Source organism: Phaethon aethereus, assembly GCF_964289735.1.
Source record: "Phaethon aethereus genome assembly, chromosome: 19".
NCBI lineage: Eukaryota > Metazoa > Chordata > Aves > Phaethontiformes > Phaethontidae > Phaethon > Phaethon aethereus.
In genome coordinates, this window is record NC_138595.1 from 5733325 (window position 1) to 5751747 (window position 18423).

Consider the following 18423-nt stretch of genomic DNA (forward strand, 5'->3'; position numbering starts at 1 on the left):
TCCGGGAAAGCGCCGCTCGGCCCCGCCGCGCCGCCGGCCCGGCCCCGCCCCTCCCAGCGGCCACTCCGGGTGCGCGGGCGGTCGGCCCCACGGGCGGCGGCGGTGGCGGCGGCAGGGGTGGGAGGGGGGGGACACACCGGGGCCGGGGGCCACCATGCCGCCGCCGCTGCCCGCCGTGCTGCTTGGCCTCGTCGTCGTCGTCGCGCTATTCGCCGGGCTGCTGGCGCGGTCAGGGCCTGGGAGGCGTGGGGGAGCCCACGGGGACTCGGGGGGGTGACAGGGCTGGGGGGGACGCGCGGGGGTCATGCGGGGGGCACGGGGCTGGCAGCGGGGTGTCAGGGGGCTTTGGGGGCCCGCAGGGGTTTGGGGGGAGTGACAGGGCTGTGGCGGGGGGCTCTGTTGGGGAGGGAGAGCTCGCAAGGGTCAAGGTGGGGCCCCTGGGTCTGGTAGTGGGGTGTCAAGGGGTTTTGGGGTGGTGACAGGGCTGGAGGGGGCCCACGGGAGTCATGGGGGGGCTCACGAGGCTGCGTGGGGCCTGCCAGGGGTATGGGGAGGACACACGGGACTGAAGGTGAGGTGTTGGGGGTCTGGGGGGGCAGCAGGGGTTAAGGGGGACAAAGAGGGCTTGGGGGGGTGTCAGGAGTTTGGGGTGGCTCACAGGGCTGGGGGAGAGGTGTCAGGGTGGGTGGAGGAGCCTGCAGGGGTTTGGGGGGGGTCCTAGGGCTGGACGAGTGGTGTGCGGGGCATGGGGTGGCTGCGGGGGTGTGGGAGGGCCCATAGGGCTGGATGGGAGGGTGTCAGGGACTTGGGGACATACAGAAGTCCAGGCAAGCCCGCAGGAATGGGCAAGGGGTGTCAGGGCTTGTGGGGAGGTGACCCTGCAGGCTCTTTTTCCCAGCTTGGGGCACCCATGGTGGCAGGGCTGGTCCCTGGGATCACCCATCCAGCTGTGGGTGCTGGAGCTGGCACTCAAAGAGCAAAGAAGGTCCCTGGCCCCCAGCCCCAGTGAGGAGGCTGACCCTGGCCTTCCGCCTGTCCCTGCAGGTGGCTGGCGTGTCGCCTGGCCGTCACCTGGTGCCGGCAGAAGCTTCATGCAGAGCTGAAGATCGGCTCCTTCGGCTTCTTCTGGGCCCAGAACATCACCCTCAAGTTCCAGCGGGAGCAGCAGACTGTGGTGGGTACCCGGGCGAGGGGCAGTCAGCGGCAGGCGAGGGCAGGCAGGGCGGCTGCGGTCACTTCCAGGCTGGCAGCAAATCCCTGCAGCCAAGCTCCTGTTGCACAGCCCTATTGCTGGTGCCAGGCCATTCCTCCCATGGCCAAACTTGGGGTTTTTGGCTGCTCACTGCATGATGCCAGGCATCAGGAGCAGAGCGGGAATGTCAGGATGAGCATCACAAGGCAGAGCCAGGTTGTTTCTTCTCTGACCTACCTCTGCGTCCTTGCAGGAGATCGACAGCGTCTGGATCTCCAGTAAACTGAGCCGGGAGCTGCCGTATGTACCACCACCCCAGCTCCCTCCCACCCACCATGGGTGCCTGGCTCATCCATGGCCCCACTGACTGCAGTTCTGCTGCCTTTACACCTTTCTGCAGTCCGTCTTTCCCCATGGTCTCCTCTGTGTGGGAGTGAATCACTCTTCTTCGAAGTGGCAGTGTCTTGTGGATGCCCTTGTACTGGTCCTGCACATCCCTAGGGCAGGGGGCATCTCTGGTGATGGGGCTGGGTGTGCCATGTGCGAGCTCTTGTAAGAGTTGCCTGTGCTGTTCTTCCACAGGCGCTACTTTGAGCTGTGTTTTGGTGAGGTGCGAATCCGCACGGATCTCCAGAAGGGTCCAGGGTTCCAGCCATCTGTCCCAGAGGTTCCCAGAGAGGGGGATGGAAATGAAAGCAAGGCAGACCTGACTCTTAAACCCTCCCTGCTGAGGCTTCTTAGCCAGGTGAGGCACTGGCTCAGTGAGAGACTGTTGTGGGCTGTGCTGCTGTCCGACATCCCTCACAGTAGCACCTTCCCTCCAGCTGTTTTCCATCCACATGGACTCCATCAACATCATGGTTCTGCATGTGGCCACCTCAGAGTCTCTCTGGCACATCCAGGCCAGCAAGACACGTCTCCTCCTGAATGGCGATGGCAAGAGGTAACGCTGTGCTCGCACCCCGCTCTGCTTCCCCAGCCTGGCTCCGGGTCCCAGGGGGCAGGGAGGCTTCTCCCACCCCAACCTGGTGTCACCTCTCTCCGTCCTGCTCAGCAGCATCCCATGTCACCTGTGATGTGACACATTAACCTCCTCTGAGGCTGGCCTGGTCCCTTTTCCCTTCATAGGAAGCTGGAGTTGTGTGTTCTTCAAATTATGAGTTGCTGTGCTGTGCATGGAGTTAGGGTGTGCTCTGCTTTTGGGAGGACTTGGAGCAGGGACTTGGGGTCCCTGTGTCCCACAGAAAAAAGAGGGCAAGGGCTTGGTTCAGGGGCAGCAGGGCCTGCATCCTCTGTCTATTCTCTGCTCTCTCCAGCCTGACCTGCGAGGTGAGCCTGACAAAGGTGAACAGCAAAGTCCTCCGGAGCAGCCAGCTGGTGAGTGCTGGGGAAGGGAGAAATTCAGCACTTTGAGCCTGGGTGCTGGCTCTCTGGGACGCCCTGAGGACCTGTTCCAGCATGTCCCCAAGGCTGGGCGATGCTGCAAGGCTCTGGGCTCTGTGCTGTGCTCAGCACTTCACCGGCAGGGAGTTGGGTGACTCCCTGTGCACTCCTTGCCCATGTCCTCGTACAGGATGACACCTGCCTGGCCGAGCTGGCCCTGGCGCTCTCCCTCTCGCTGGAGATCAGCAGCAAGCGGCGGCTGGTGGGCGTCAGGCTGCGGGTTTGGACCCTGCAGGCAGAGCTGCATGAAGGGCTCTTCTGCAGCCCACTGCTGCACCGCATCACTGCTGGGGCCCAGCGCAGCGGCGCTGGGGAACAGCGCAGCACAGGTCAGGGACAGGGACAAGCCTTGGGCAGGGCAGGGGCTGGTAGCCAAAGGGATTTGGCTGTGGCATCGCTCCCTCCCGCTGCAGGCATGGGGGTCTGGGCAAGAGCCTCCCAGTGACTGTGTGTGTCCCACTGCAGGCTCAGGGGAGCCCCTGACGACCTTGTCTCTGCTGAGCAGGGACACGCTGCAGCTCATCCCCAGGAGAGTGGAGGTGAAGCTGGAGAACACCAGCACAGTGCTGTCTATGAACAGCCAGAAGAGGTAAGGAGACAGGTGGAGAGGGAGGCTGTCCTAGCCCTGATCAGTGCTGGGGACAGGGACTTGGGGACAACTGTGCCGTTTCCTGCTCGTCCCCTGCTCTGCCAGACCACAGAGAGTGAGTCCCAGATCCCACCCCAGTGAGAAGGACAGAGCTTGGCCTGGGGTTGGGTGCTTCTGGAGAACCACATGAGCTGGTTCTTCAGTAGGACAGCCTGATGGGATCCTCTGCTGATGGGATGAGAGCTCTGGGCTGGGCTGCAGCTGGGCACCGGGTGGTGTCTTTGTCTGTGCCAGTCAGCTGGGGATGAGAGACGGGGAGATGGAGGACATGACGGTGCAGTTCCCATCTGGCAGTGACTCCCTGCTTCTCACAGGCACCTCACTTGGAGCCTGAAGCTGCTGCAGTTTCTATATCAGCGTGAAGAGGAGCAGATCCCACTGCGCAACTTCACGCCCACGTCAGACCTGGACCAAATGAGTGTAGACCTCCAGCTGGAGGGCAAGTAGCCAGGAGGGTGCCCGTTAGACAAGGCTGCCATGGCTACCCTCTGCCACCCCTCATTTCTGCGCCTCTCTCTCCCCAGATGGCCTTCTCCTGTCCCAGAGCCGCCAACGCATTGTGTGCCTCAACTCCCTGAAGACCAGCGTGCAGGTGAGTGAGCGCTGGGCACACTGCTGTCCCCTGGCAGGGCTGGTTTGGCTCCTGGCACGAGCTTGCTGCCATCCTGCCCTCTCCCTGCTCTAGGTCACAGCCATTGACCTCTCAGCTGCTGTGCTGCTCAACACCTGCATCATCCACTACCGCCACCAAGAGTTTTCGCACTGGCTGGGCCTGTTGGCAGAGGAATACACGTGCCAGGCGGTGCCTGTCCCCAGCCAAGGGCACAGGGGAAGGTAAACTCAGCCTCAGTGCAGCTGCTGGGTATTGCAGCTTGTTTCCTCTTGCCTGTCACACTCTGGCAGGGTGCCTGGGGACCCAGCACCTTCTCTGCCCTGTGCACAGCCTGTGGGACGGGGAGGCTGGTACGAAGGGTGACAGGTAGTTGGGGGGGGCCGCTGAGGAGAAGGCATCTGTCTGGATCTGCTTCCTGGCAGCACCCCAGTAATGCAGCGTCCCAGTAACAGCCTGTCCCTGCTTGTCTCACGCAGGAGCTATCCCCAAATTATAGCACCCATCATCCTGTGTGCCTCGCTGTCCAACGTCAATGTGTCCGTGCAGCTGGGGGACACGCCACCCTTCGCCTTGGGCTTCAACTCCATCTCTGCAGGTGCGGGCTGGCAGCTGGCCCCAAGCTGGCTGCTGGGCTCTTTTTCGGGGTTTGGTGGCTCTGCCAGAGAGAGACCAGGATGGGATTGGGGAGGGCCCTGCCACCTCTGTGTCTGGCCAGGGGCTGTAGACCCCTGTGATTGTGTCTGGGTTGCCCCTGTTGAGGGACAGCCGAGCAGGCAGCAGTGAGCCCTGCCCATGCTCACCCCTGCCCACGCTCGCCCCTGCCCACAGACTACCAGCACCTGCGGCCACAGAGCGTGCACCAGCGAGCAGTGTTGGCCGTGGACCACCTCTGCTGGCGCGTGGGCAACGATTCACACATCCAGCGTGCCCCACACCCCCCCAACATGCACGTGTGGGGAGAAGCCCTCATCCTCGACTCCTTCACCCTGCAGGTGAGTGGCGAACCGAGAGGGTGAGGGGTGCCTTTCGGCGGGGAGCTACCTGTTTGCAACTCCATGCAGGTGGCACAGGGACACGTGGTGACACGGGGACATCCTGTAGCCTGAGAGTGATCGTCCTGTTTGTCCTGCAGGGCAGCTACAACCAGCCCCTGGGCATGTCCAGCGCCCAGTCGGACACGCTCTTCCTTGACTGCACCATCCGGGGGTTGCAAGTGGAGTCATCGGACACCTGCACTGAGTGCCTGGCCAGGGTCCTGCCCCTGTTCTGCCCGCGGCCCAGTGGAGCTGAGCTTGCCAAGCAGCCGCTCTCTGCCTCAAGCGAGCCCTGGGGTCTGCTCTGGAAGGTGGATCTGAAGGTGGAGGATGTGAACCTTTTCACACTCTCAGCCCTGGTGGGTAAGTGGCATCCAGGGTGATCCCAGATGGCTGTCCTGGAACAGCCCCCTTGGTCAGAGGAACCTGGCATGTCATGGTGTGTGTCCTCTGTACCTCCAGCACTGACATGCCGTCTCTCTAGGTGCCCTGGAGCTGCGGCTGGACACACTGACCATCCTGGGGAGTGCCGAGAGCTGCACGGTCAGCGTCCAGGGCATGGTGCTGGCCTTGGTGAAGAGCATAATGGAGAAGATGCAGCCGTGCTGCAAAGCTCCTGCCATCCCCAACCCGGTGGCCAACCTCTCCATGCTCTCTGTCACCTACCACAACAGCATCCGCTCCCTGGAGGTTGGTGTGGGCTTTGGGTCTCTGCTTTTATCCTGTACTGGTGGGACTGGGATGGATGGGGCAGGGGGAGGATTGGCTGGCACCAAAAGGTGCTGGAGAGGAGAATGGGGCTGTGCTGGACCTGGCAGTGACTTGGTGTCTGCTTGCTCTCTCTGCTGTAGGTGCAGTGTGGCGAGGGGCTGGCGGTGCTGTGGAGCCCACCCGACCACATGCACTTGTACCATCACACCCTGGCCACCCTGCAGTGCCACGAAGCCTTGCGGGGCGCCCTCGGCCACAGGACACCTCCCTCCCTGCCCCCAGAGAGCTCAGTGTCCCACCCGGCCACCTCTACTGAGGCACCGGGGCCCCTCCAGCCAGATGGGACCCCTCCCAAAAGACTCCTGTCCCTGTCACTGGAGCTGAGCTCTGCCAAGCTCACAGCCTTTGTCTCCGAGACCAACTACATCAGCCTGGCTGCCGAACGGGCCTCCGTGAGCTGGCACGGTGGTGCCCTGCACGGCTACTGCCCCGAGCTGGCTGCTGGCTTTGACGGACACAGCATCTTCAGCTTCAAGGAGGTGGAAGTGAAGCTGCTGCCAGAGCTGGAAGAGGTCATCTTGCACCGCTGCGCCTTCCCCACCCTGCACACTCTCCGCAACCGTGGCTGGGCCTTCTCTTTTGCCAGTGTGACCATTGAGTTTCCCTACCAGTATGACTTCTCCCGCACGTTGGATGCCGCCGTGGGCGTGCAGAAGTGGCTGAAAGGCCTGCACCGGCATGGGCGCCCTGCCAGCACGGCGCTGCCCCCCGACCTCCTGCTCAAAGTGACACACTTCTCCTGGGTCTTCCTGGATGATGTCTTTGAGGTCAAGTTACGGGACAACTACGAGCTGATGAAGGACGAGAGCAAGGAGAGTGCCAAGCGGTTGCAGCTGCTGGATGCCAAGGTAGCTGCGCTGCGCAAGCAGCACGGCGAGCTGCTGCCTGCCCGCAAGATTGAGGAGCTCTACGCGTCGCTGGAGAAGAAGAACATAGAGATCTACATCCAGCGCTCGCGGCGCCTCTATGCCAACACGCCCATGAGGAGGGCCCTCCTCACCTGGACCCTGGCCCACCTGGAGCTGGTGGCCATGGCTGACGAGTCCTTCCACGGCACAGAGCATGTGTTGGAGCAGATGAAGGACCTGGACAGTGTCAGCCCGTTCCCCTCAGAGGGTCTGGAGATGGTCACTCAGTGGTGCCGCATGATGAAGGGCAGAGTTGGCAGCTTCTTTGGTGAGTTGTTTCATGTGAGGGTGCCCATGGAGGACAGCACGGTGGCTGCATGGCCTGGGCTCCCAGGACAGGGATCTGCTGGCACCACGTGAGGTGTCACCAAGCCGGGGCAATGATTTTTGGAGATTCAGGGGAATGGGAAGGGTGCAGAGATGTGACAGGACAGCAGCTCCTGTGGTGGCCCAGATTTTGCTGCCCCATCTCTCAGCCCTTCCTCTACCCTGCAGTGCGAATCCGCGACTACCCTCGTTACCTCTTCGAGATCCGGAACTGGCAGCTCTCGGGCCGGCTGATCGGAGCCGAGCAGTGCGGCCAGGCCTGCTCCCGGCGCCGCCAGGTCCTGAAGCTGGGGCTGCCCTGGGGTGATGTGACGGTGGAGAGGAACATGCTACCCTTGAAGTTCTACCATGATTTCCACTGTAAGAGGTGGAGGGACAAGGGGGCTCTGTGACAAGGTGGGGACGGGGCTGCATGGGACATACAAAGGGTTGAGCTGTTCCCTGTGTCCCAAGCTGAGATCTCCCAGTACACCATCGTGTGGGGGCCCTGCTGGGACCCAGCCTGGACCCTGATCGGCCAGTGTGTGGATCTCCTCACCAAGCCCTCAGAGGACCCCAGTGCCCCGTTGCCCTGGTGGGACAAGAGCCGCCTTCTCTTCCATGGGGACTGGCACATGGACATTGAACAGGCCAACCTGCACCAGCTGGCCACCGAGGTGGGTACCACCAAGGTAGGGAGCAGAGCGTGGCGTGGGGCCGGCTCACACCTGCCTCTCTTAACATTTGTCCTTGCAGGACCCCTACAACACCACGGAGAACATGCACTGGGAGTGGAGCCACCTCTCCTTCCACTGGAAGCCTGGGCAGTTTGTCTTCAAGGGCAACCTGGACATCAATGTCCGGACAGCCTCCAAGTGAGTGTGGTCCTGGGAGCATGGGGGCTGCCACCGGTGTTGGGGCGTAACCAGGATCTCTTTCCCCATCCAGGTACGACGACTGCTGCTTCCTGCACCTGCCCGACCTGTGCATGACGCTGGACCTGCAGTGGCTCTGCCATGGGAACCCCCACGACCACCACGGTGTGGTGCTGCGCTCCCCCGAGTTCCTGCCCGAGGTGCCGGTGGGGCAGCAATACGACTCCTACCGTGCCTTCCGCTCCGAGAACCTCAACCTCTCCATCCAGATGGACCTGACGCGGCCCAGTGAGGGTGGGTGACAGCACCCCGGGGATCCCCTGGGGTTGAGGGGAACAGGGCAGGGCATACTGGTTTTAGCGATCCTTATCGGTCCTGGGTGGGGTGCTGCTGTATTCCTGCCCCACGGTGCTGGCTGACGGCGAGTGTATTCTCAGAGCACTCCCAGCCCCGGATCCTGCTCTACAGCAGCACCCTCCGCTGGATGCAAAACTTTTGGGCCACGTGGACCAGCGTAACGCGCCCCATCTGCCGCGGGAAGCTCTTCAACAACATGAAACCCATTAAGAAGAAGCTGGGGCAGCACTACAAGCAGCTGTCTTATACTGCGCTCTTCCCCCGGCTGCAGGCAAGTCCTGGGTGTGGGTGTCCGGTGTTATCTCCCCATTCTGCCTGCGCTGGGCCCTCAGTCCCTGCTCTCTGCTCCCTCGCAGGTGCATTACTGGGCTTCCTTTGCCCAGCAGCGGGGGATCCAGGTGGAGTGCTGCCAGGGGCACATCTTCACTCGTGGCACCCAGCGGCTCATCCCACAAGGTGAGTGACGGCCCTGCCGGCAGCGCTTCCAGGCAGGGCAGGCCCCGTCTGACCCCTCTCCCTGTCCCTCAGCCGGCACGGTGATGCGACGCCTCATTTCCGAGTGGAGCATCACGCAGATGGTGAGCGACCTGAGCCAGGTCACCGTGCACCTCATGGCCTCCACTTGTGACGAGAATGCCGACCACCGGCTCGACACTCTGGTGAAGAAAACCCATCTGCTGAGCCTGTCCTCCCTCACCTACCAGCGGCACAGCAACCGCACAGCTGAGGAGGTAACACCACAAACACACAGAGCACGGCAGGTGTAACCCAGGCTGCGCTGGCCGTATGGCATCCCCCTGGGGCAAGGGGACCTTGGTCTTTGGGCCCAAAGGGAGGGATTTGGCTGGAAAGGAGACAAATCTGCAGGGCCTCTGATCTCCTGAGCGCCTGGCCAAAGGGTTGCCGTGTTCCAGCCACAGCGTTCCTGGTATGGGTCCCTGCTGCGGGTTCTTGGGAGTCCCCCAGGCTCTGGTCCCCACGCCCTGCCTGTGGGGACTGCCAGGGCTCCCAGCCCCTGTGTGTGAAGCCTGTGGGCAGGGGCTGGGGGTGGCTTTGCTGTGCTGAGGCTCTGACTCTGTGCATAGGAGCTGCCCCTGCGGGATGGGGACGATGGTTTCCACACGCACCAGCTGCACTTGGTGGACCTGCGGGCATCCTGGACCACCACCAACCGGGACATCGCCTTCGGTCTCTACGACGGCTACAAGAAAGCGGCTGTGCTGAAGCGCAATCTGTCCACCGAGGCCCTGAAGGGGCTGAAGATCGACACGCAGCTGCAAGCCAAGAAGCTGAAGCGGGGCCCGCTCTCGGCTCACTCTGTCCCTGCCAGAGTGACTGCTCCCATCACCAGCGGCCGTCCCGAGAGAGCCTCCTCAGGGGGTGAGCACAGCAGGGAGGGGAGCAAGGGGAAAACCACAGCCAGCAATGTACATGCTAGCCCAAAGCCATGCCTGCCTTCACCCCGCCACCCCCAGCCAGCCCCCCTCAGCCTTGCACTGATCCTTTCTCCTTCCCAGGGGCCTACATGCTGCAGAAGCTCATTGAGGAGACGGACAAGTTCGTAGTCTTCACGGAGGAGGAGTCGGGGGCCAGCGAGCAACTGTGCGGCATCGCCGCCTGTCAGACTGACGACATCTACAACCGCAACTGCCTCATCGAGCTGGTCAACTGCCAGGTACCTGCCCTTGGCCAACCTGCCTGTCCCCATGCTTTGCTGTGAGAGGGACTGTGCCTGCCCCAGAAGGACTCGTCTGACCCCCAGGGTCTTTCCCCCCGCAGATGGTGCTGCGTGGTGCGGAGACAGAGGGCTGCGTGATTGTGTCTGCTGCGAAGGCCCAGCTGCTGCAGTGCCAGCACCATCCTGCCTGGTACGGGGACACACTGAAGCAGAAGACGTCCTGGACCTGCTTGCTGGACGGCATGCAATACTTTGCCACGACAGAGAGCAGCCCCACCGAGAGGGAGCACGGGCAGCTCTGGCTGGAGGTGAGCGGCTGGGGGGCTGTGATGGGTGAGCTGCGTGGGGAGCAGGCAGTGCCATCAGTGCCCTGGCCAAGGCGGGGAGAGCAGGGACAGCCAGCAGTGCCTTCTTGCCTCCCCAGGTGAAAAACATTGAGGAGCATCGGCAACGGAGCCTGGACTCGGTGCAGGAGCTGATGGAGAGTGGGCAGGCGGTGGGGGGCATGGTCAGCACCACCACAGGTACTGCCCGCAGAGCTGGCTGCCATGCCCACCCCAAAACCACTTGTGTGTGACCCCAAGGCTGGTGAAGCTGAGAGCACCTGGCCTGTCCTCATCTGGCTCCAGGAGCTCTCAGCCCTGCGCCATGGGGTCCCCAACATGCTGCAATGTGGCACTCTGACCGTGGTCCCCCTGCCTGTCCCCAGACTGGAACCAGCCCTCAGAAGCCCAGCAGACCCAGCAAGTGCAGAGGATCATCTCTCGCTGCAGCTGCCGCATGTACTATATCAGTTACAGCCATGACATTGACCCCGAGCTGGCCACACAGATAAAGCCCCCTGAGACTCCTGTCAACCAGGAGAAGGAAGATCTCCTGAAGAAGCAGGAGGGTGGGTACATCCAGGCACTGTGTCTCAGGGGGTAGAACTCTGGGCTGAACCACAGGTGCAGGCTAAGTCCAGGGATGGTCTGTCTTGGCCCTGCCGAGATCAGAGGGGTGCATACAGGAGGGGTCCCCAGCCACATGACAGTGCACCAGATGGTGCTGGACATGTCGTAGCTGCTGGAGCCAGCGTAACCACCTTGGCTCATTCCCCATCGCTCTCCATCTCTGGCTGGCCCCCACATGCATCCTGTTTCTGGCTGTGCCGAGGCCCCACTTGTCCTTTGTGTGTCCCTGCAGGAGCTGTGGATACGTTCACACTGATCCATCATGACCTGGAGATCTCCACCAACCCCGCGCAGTATGCCATGATCCTTGACATAGTCAACAACCTGCTGCTGCACGTGGAGCCCAAACGCAAGGTGCCCACGAGGCTTCAGGTCACTGTGTCCCTCACTGAACCCAGGGCAATCCTAACCTTCCCCTATCCCCGTGTCCAGGAGCACAGCGAGAAGAAACAGCGAGTGCGCTTCCAGCTGGAAATCTCCAGCAACCCCGAGGAGCAGCGCAGCAGTATCCTACACCTGCAAGAGGCTGTGAGGCAGCATGTTGCCCAGATCCGGCAGCTGGAGAAGCAGATGTACTCCAATGTGAAGGTGAGCCCGCATCCCGGGCGGGTCCTGGCTCCCTGGGGTCGCTTGCTCTGCAGCAGAGGGTGCTGAGGGTTGTCTGTCCTTCAGTCCCTGCAGGATGACAGCAAAAACGAGAGCCTGCTCGACCTCAACCACAGGCTGCAGCAGCAGCTGAGCCAGGAGAAAGCTGACCTGCAACTGGAGAGCGAGGAGCTGAATATACTGATCAGGTAGGGGCCATCTCTGGCTTCCCCAGCATTGTGTCCTCCGTACTCCAGGGCTCCCACATCCCAGCGCTCCGCTCTCTGCTGCAGGTGCTTCAAGGACTTCCAGCTGCAGCGAGCCAATAAGATGGAGCTGCGAAAGCAGCCGGAGGACGTGAGCGTGGCTCGGCGGACTGAGTTCTACTTCGCCCAGGCACGCTGGCGCCTGACCGAGGAGGATGGGCAGCTGGGCATAGCCGAGCTGGAGCTCCAGCGCTTCCTCTACAGCAAGGTACCGAGCTGGCCAGTGGCACCCGCCCCTGAGCCAGCGGCTGGGACGTGCAGAACTGATGGGTCTGTGTGCGCAGGTCAACAAGTCTGACGACACGGCTGAGCATCTGCTGGAACTGGGCTGGGTCACCATGAACAACCTCCTGCCCAATGCTGTGTACAAGGCAAGCAGCAGCCTGGGGGAGCAGCCCTGCACCCTGAGGACCCACGGGTGACCTGGCCAGGGTGGCCTGGCCTCACCCCAGCCACCCGTCCCCTTCCCTGCAGGTGGTGCTGCGTCCCCAGAGCTCCTGCCAGTCTGGCCGGCAGCTGGCACTGAGGATCTTCAGCAAGGTCCGGCCACCCGTGGGAGGCATCTCCATCAAGGAGCACTTTGAGGTGCCAGGGTCGGGCAGGGAGGTGGCACGGTCCCCACGGGGTGCAGGCAGCGTGTGCCCGCCTCTGACACACCTCTCTCCCTGCAGGTGAATGTGGTGCCCCTCACCATCCAGCTCACCCACCAGTTCTTCCACAGGATGATGGGTTTCTTCTTCCCTGGCCGCAACGTGGAGGAGGAGGAGGTGGGGGATGAGGAAGACAAGTCCAAGCTGGTGACAACAGGTGAGAGGTTCATGGTCACTCTCCTCCCTGACACTTGAGGGATGTCCCTGAGCAGCTCTAGCTGTGTGCCCAGGGTGCGTTTGTGGGCAGCTGCTGGCGCGCCATGCATTGAGGAAGAGGGACTTGTGGTCTCCCGTGTGGGCAGGGAGTTGTTGGGGGGCAGATCTGGGTCATGGCTGACCCCCAGCTGCACACCAGCCACCACTTCCCACCCTGTTTGTCCCAGGGATCCCCGTGGTGAAGCCGCGGCAGCTGATCGTGGCTGATGACTCGCTGGGCCCAGGGAAGGGAGTCGCCCAGGGACTGAATCGGACGTCAGGAGTCAGAAGATCATTCCGAAAAGCACCCGAGGTACCTGCTGCTGCCTTGAGGGGCCAGTCTGGGAGAGCCCTGCTGTGGAGCCAGCCTGTCTTCCCTCGGCTGCAGGGCTGGGCAGTGACATCCACCTCCTGCCTGCCTGTCCCCGTTTTCTCCTATTCCCTCCCACTATGAGGATTTGCATCCTTTACAACCAAGCACCTGCACACTTGACGTGATCCCTGCAGCATCTCATTTTCCTAACGCCATGCCAGAGCAGCTCTCACCTCTTCCCAGTGAAGCAATGCCATGGCCTAGTGCCTGGCTGTCCCTTCCCCGCTGGTTCCTGGCTGTGTTCCCTCTCCTTCCCTTCTGCTCATGGCTCCTGCTCTGTCCCCAGCATCCCGTGGATGACATCGACAAGATGAAGGAGCGTGCAGCCATGAACAACTCCTTCATCTACATCAAGATCCCGCAGGTGCCACTCTGCGTCAGCTACAAGGTGTGGGGCTGGCAGGACGGGGTGTGCTGCGGAGGGGGCACGGTCCCTCTGGCTGGGGGTGGCCTGGGGCATCGTGCCACGCTGCCTAACGCCCCTGTCACCCAGGGTGAGAAAAACAGCGTGGACTGGGGCGACCTGAACCTGGTACTGCCGTGCCTGGAGTACCACAACAACACGTGGACGTGGCTGGACTTCGCCATGGCGGTGAAGAGGGACAGCCGCAAAGCCTTGGTGGCACAGGTACGTGGGAGCCCATCCTGTGGTGCCTCCTGCCCGCTCGCAGGGAGGCTGCCGGAGCTGCTCTGCCCAGGACGGAGGTGGTAACCCCACGGCGGGCGGCGCCTTCTCCAGAGCGGGAAGCAGCCGCACTGGCTCAGCAGCTCAGACTCTCACCCACGCCAAGGGCCCTGGGTGCGGCCGTGGGGTGCTGAGCCCCCTAAATCCCGGGACAGGTGATCAAAGAGAAGCTACGCCTGAAGCCGGCGGCGGGCGCGGAGGCCCGGGGGAAGCTGGAGAACAAATCAGACGGGACCATCCAGCAGCAGGAGGAGGACGAGAAGGCGCGTCTACTCATTGGGCTGAGCGTGGGCGAGAAGAACCCCAGCAAGAAGTCAATCTTCGGCAGGCGCAAATGAGGGCAGCACCCGGCTGGCCGGGAAGGGACTGGGGTGCCCCATGCTCCCCCCTCCGGAGGGGCACCCCTATGGCGGAGCGGGGCCCGTGCTGCTCAGCACGGGGATGCCCAAGGCGGGGGTTAGCTGCGCGCAGACCTTCGGCAGCCCCGTCGCTGTGGGGCAGGGGCACGGCAGCACGGGGATGTGGGGCACAGCGTGCTCCGGGGCCGCTTCGTGGGGCGCCCCGCGAACTTCCCCCCCTCCCTGCTGTGCGGGTGCTGGGCCCAGGCCCTGGGCCTGGTGAAGCAGCAGGATCGCTCCAGGCTGGGAGAAAGGGGAACGGGAGAGAGTTTAAATAAAAAGAGTTTTTAATTTGGAACAGTCTTGGCTCAGTGGCTCGTTACTCACCTCCCCACTCACACCGCAGTGCCGGGCTCAGCGCCGTCACCCCTCTCAGCTCGGCAGTACCCCGCTTGCTGGGGCTTCACCCCCTGCCCTTCCGGGGGACCCCCGCTGTGGGGGCTCGGGCCTCCTTTCCAGCACCTGTTTCCCTCCGGGCTCAGCCCTTGCGCTCGTCCCTCTCGGGGGGCCGGGGCTGCTCCGGGACTCAGCGGGGGCTGCGGCAAGCGGGGGTGCAAGGAGATGGTGAGTAGTTGAAGGGGGACCCCCAAAGTGTGCCCTGCCCAGAAGCAGAGCGGAGATCAGTCACGGGTGGGTATCCTGGGGTGCGCATCCGGTGCAGGGGGCAGCCCCGCTGCCCGGCCCCGGGGCGGGGGGTGGTCGCGCCCGGGCGGGGCGGGGCGGCGGGGTTATGTAAAGCGGCGGATTACCGGGGCCCGGGCTCGGGGCGCGGCCGGGCGGCGCCTCGATGGGAGCAACGAGCAGCGGCCCCGGGCCGGCCCCGGCCCCGGTCCCGGTGCGGCCCCCTCAGGTGCGTGCGGCGGCGGCGGCCTCGGGGTCCCCCCCCGCCCCGGGGTCCCCCCGCCGCCCCGCTGACGCTGCCCCCGGTTCCGTAGGGCCACACCGTGGGGTCGTGGGTGCGGGCGCTGCTGGGCCGCGCCGGGCCGGTCCCGGTCCCGGGGCTCGCCCTGGCCCCGCGGGGCCCCGCCGAAGAGCCGCCGCTGCCCGGGTGGCCGCTGCCGCAGCTCGTCTCGCTCTTCCTGCCGGAGTTCCCCGTCCGCCCCTCCGCCCGCCAGCAGCAGCTCAAGGTGCCGTCCCGGGGCCCCCACCCTCTTACCGGGGTCCCGGTGCCTCCTAATGGGGTCCCCGACCGTCCTACAGGGACGCCCGCGCATCCCGCCCCGGCAGCCCCAAGCGCCCTAACGGGTCTCCTCGCACCCCGTGCCAGGTCCCTGCATGTCTTACCGGGATCCCTGTGCGTTCTACCGGGGTCCCCCAGCACCCGCCGGCGGTCCCCGGGCGTCCCCCCCCCGCGCCGTCCGTGCATCCCGTGCCGCCATCCCGATATCGCCGACCGTCTTACCGGCTCTCCTCGTACGACATGCCGCGTCCCTGCGCATCCTACCGGCGTCCCCGGCCGTCCCACCGAGTCCCCTTCTACCCCCCGGGTCCCCGTGTCGAGTCTCTGTGTGTCCTGCCAGGGTCCTTCTGCACCCTACCGGGGCCCCGTGCGTCCTACCGGGGTCCCCAGGTGTCCTACCGGGGCCCCGCACATCCCGCCAGCACCCGCAGCCGCCGTGCTGGGGTCCCCGTGTCCCTGTTCCCTGTCCTCATCTGCCCCATACCGGGTCCTGGTGCATCCCGTTGGGGTCTCTGTCAAGTCCCCCTGGTGTGTCCCCTCCGCCTGCCCTGGGTGCCTGTGCCACCCCACCTCACCACACACAGGACCCCAGACCCTGCCCCACCCTGAGTCCATCTCTGTGGGGTGCTCAGGCCCTGCTTCCCCCCCGCCAGATCTTGGGCTTTGTGGCCAAAGGCTCCTTCGGGACCATCCTCAAAGTGCTGGACTGTGGGCGGGAGAAAGTCTGCGCTGTGAAGGTGGGTGCTGCCCCCGGGGCCCATGGGTGCCCCCACCCAGTCCCCCCTGACAGTCCCTGTCCTGTCATCCCACCCCTCAGGTCATGCCCAAAGTGGAGGTGCTGCGCCGCGACACCCTCAAGCAGTGCAAGGAAGAAGTCAGCATCCAGGTTAGGGGGGTGCAGGGGGGACCCCAACCCATTGTGGGGTTTGGGGCAGCCGTGGGTCGGCAGGAGGCTGCTGGGGCTGCAGAGGGAGGGTGGCAGGAGCAAGGTCCCCAGCACCCCCCAGCCCCCCACCCTGGGGGCCGCTCACCCTCTCTGCTTTGTGTCCCCAGAGACAGGTCAGGCACCCGTTTGTCCATGGGCTGGGGGACAGCTGGCAGGGCCAGCGCCACCTCTTCATCAGTGAGTGACCATCTGCCCGTGGGCTCGCCCCAGCCCCCCCTGCCCGCGCACGTGTCCTCGCTGCCTGCACACGTGTCCCTGCACACGCACACACTCCCCCCCGCGCTGGCCTGCGGGGATCCGGGCGCTCGGCTGCCAGCTCCCACCCTCACCCACCACGGGGACGGGGACACAGGGATGGGGATGAGCCACAGCAGAGCAGGACCAGCGCAGGGGTCAACGAGGTGCCCCAGCCTCGCTGCCTGCCTGGCCCTGGTGGCCCTGATGGCCGGTGCCACCTCAGTGCCCGCGTAGCTTGTGTGTCCCCGGTGCCCTGGGCTGTGGTGCCCACGTCACTTTAGTCCCGGTGCCCGTATTGATGCCTGCGGCACCTTGGTGCCAGCGTGGTCCTGGTGCTTGTGCCACCTCGCTACCCACACAGCCCCAGCGCTCTCATCACCTTTGTGCATGACCCTGGTGCCCGCGTGGCCCCTGTGCCCACGTCACCGTGGTGCATGGCCCCAGTGACCCACCTGGCCCCCCATGCCCCTGCCCCGCCGGTGCCCATGCCCCTCGTGCCAGCACAGCCCGGTTCTGCGGGGCAGCCCGTCGGTAAGGCGCGTCGCCCGTCCCGGCAGTGTGCACCTACTGCAGCACCGGAGACCTGCACGCGCTGTGGCGTGCCGCTGGCCGCTTCGCTGAGGCCACCGTCCGCCTGTTTGCCGCCGAGCTGGTGCTGGTGCTGGGTGAGTGGCCCGCCATGCTGGGGGGGTCAGCCCTCCCCGGGGGTAGGCAGCTGCCTGCCCGGTGCTGTGGGGGTGGCCGTGGCTGCTGTGCCGGGAGGGGACCCGCTGGTCTGATGGCTCTGTCTTCTCCCCAGTGTATCTCCACGACCTGGGCATCGTACACAGAGACGTGAAGGTGGGTAGCAGTGGGGCCGGGGGGCCAGAGGATGGGGGGTCTCTGAAACCCCTGGCATGGAGAGGCTAACCCAGCACCCGTCTCGTTTCAGATGGAGAACATCCTCCTGGATGAGAGAGGTAAGAGCCTGGTGGCACTGGCACAGGGACATCCCATCTGTGGGGATGCCCTGTCAACGGGGACACCCCACCCGTGGGGCCCCCACGCAGTGTCTCACCCCACAGGACACCTCAAGCTCACCGACTTCGGGCTCTCCCGGCACCTGCGGTGGGGTGAGCGAGCCCACACCATCTGCGGCACCCTGCAGTACATGGGTAAGGGGGCAGCGGGGGTCCACAGTGGGGGGCACTGCCCCCTCCCCAGGTGCTAACCCACTCATCCCCGCAGCCCCAGAGGTGCTGAGCGGGGGGCCCTACAGCCATGCAGCCGACTGGTGGTCTCTGGGAGTCCTGCTCTTTGCCCTGGCCAGTGGGGAGGTGAGGATAGGGGGTGGGGGTGAGGGGGTAGGGGCACGGGGGGGACTTAAATGTAGCCCCTAAATCCGCTCCCTGCCCCCCCAGTTCCCTGTGGCGCCGGCGGGGGACCACGTGGCCATGCTGGAGCGTGTCAAGCAGAGCAGCTATGAGAGCCCGCCTGCGCTCAGTCCCGCGCTGGCTCGGCTGCTCGCTGAGGTAACCCTCCCACCTGGAGTTCAGGGTCCCCACTGGTCCCCCGGGTTGGGTGCCAAGGTCCCCACCACTCACTGTCCTCTCTCCGTCCCCAGCTGCTGTGCCACAACCCCCTGTACCGCCTGCGGTACCTCCATCACTTCCAGGGCCACCCCTTCTTCCGTGGGGTGGCCTTCGATGCCGACCTGCTGCAGAAGGACCCGGTGGCAGTGGCGGTGGTCCCACATCCCCCCGAGCAGTCCCCGCCCGACCCCGACACCTTCGATGACTTCGACTGCGACCTCACCGCACCCCCGGGCCGGCCCTGGCCTGGCTGAGCCACTGCGGCCAGGACCCCCAGCATCGCTCAGGGACATCTCCCCCGCACCCCGGCAGCGGGTTGGACCCTGCTGGGCCGGGTCCCCCTTACCCCAATGCTGTACCTCTCCCCGCGGGAGCAATAAACCCGAGAGGCGCGGGCACAGCTGCGGGTGCTGCCCTGACTCCCGCGGGACCCCCGCGGGGTGTGCGGGGCTGGTTGCTCCCCTCCCTCGGGTAGGGCTCGGGGCAGGTTTGGGGGGCTGCGCAGAGCTGATTCCCGCGGGACAGGTGCTGTGGAAGCCCCGGGGCGAGCTGGGCCCG

The 18423-nt window shown here is 64.5% G+C and overlaps 2 protein-coding genes across 2 annotated transcripts; both read left to right on the top strand.

Moving 5' to 3' along the window:
- Positions 1-154: 154 nt before the first annotated feature.
- On the top strand, positions 155-14185 carry BLTP2 (bridge-like lipid transfer protein family member 2; the record flags this gene model as incomplete). The annotated part of the gene is made up of 39 exons (XM_082008472.1): positions 155-228; positions 1045-1174; positions 1446-1492; positions 1775-1937; positions 2017-2135; positions 2509-2569; positions 2766-2964; positions 3101-3224; positions 3599-3723; positions 3809-3876; positions 3970-4118; positions 4374-4492; positions 4726-4889; positions 5030-5294; positions 5416-5627; positions 5789-6878; positions 7106-7297; positions 7391-7593; positions 7673-7791; positions 7865-8085; positions 8229-8419; positions 8505-8604; positions 8677-8879; positions 9234-9528; positions 9666-9823; positions 9928-10134; positions 10251-10350; positions 10536-10718; positions 11012-11133; positions 11212-11367; positions 11452-11573; positions 11658-11838; positions 11915-12001; positions 12105-12215; positions 12302-12437; positions 12664-12788; positions 13135-13236; positions 13342-13476; positions 13689-14185. 39 exons carry the CDS (start codon positions 155-157, stop codon positions 13869-13871), a joined length of 6741 nt encoding a protein of 2246 aa, XP_081864598.1. The 3' UTR covers positions 13872-14185.
- A 533-nt stretch (positions 14186-14718) lies between these two features.
- RSKR (ribosomal protein S6 kinase related) lies at positions 14719-18119 on the top strand (the record flags this gene model as incomplete). Its single annotated transcript, XM_082008491.1, has 12 exons — positions 14719-14781; positions 14867-15058; positions 15765-15848; positions 15929-15997; positions 16165-16234; positions 16852-16959; positions 17094-17134; positions 17226-17253; positions 17359-17448; positions 17522-17610; positions 17695-17805; positions 17898-18119. The coding sequence occupies 12 exons, from the start codon at positions 14719-14721 to the stop codon at positions 18117-18119; spliced, it is 1167 nt and encodes a 388-aa protein (XP_081864617.1).
- Positions 18120-18423: the final 304 nt, after the last annotated feature.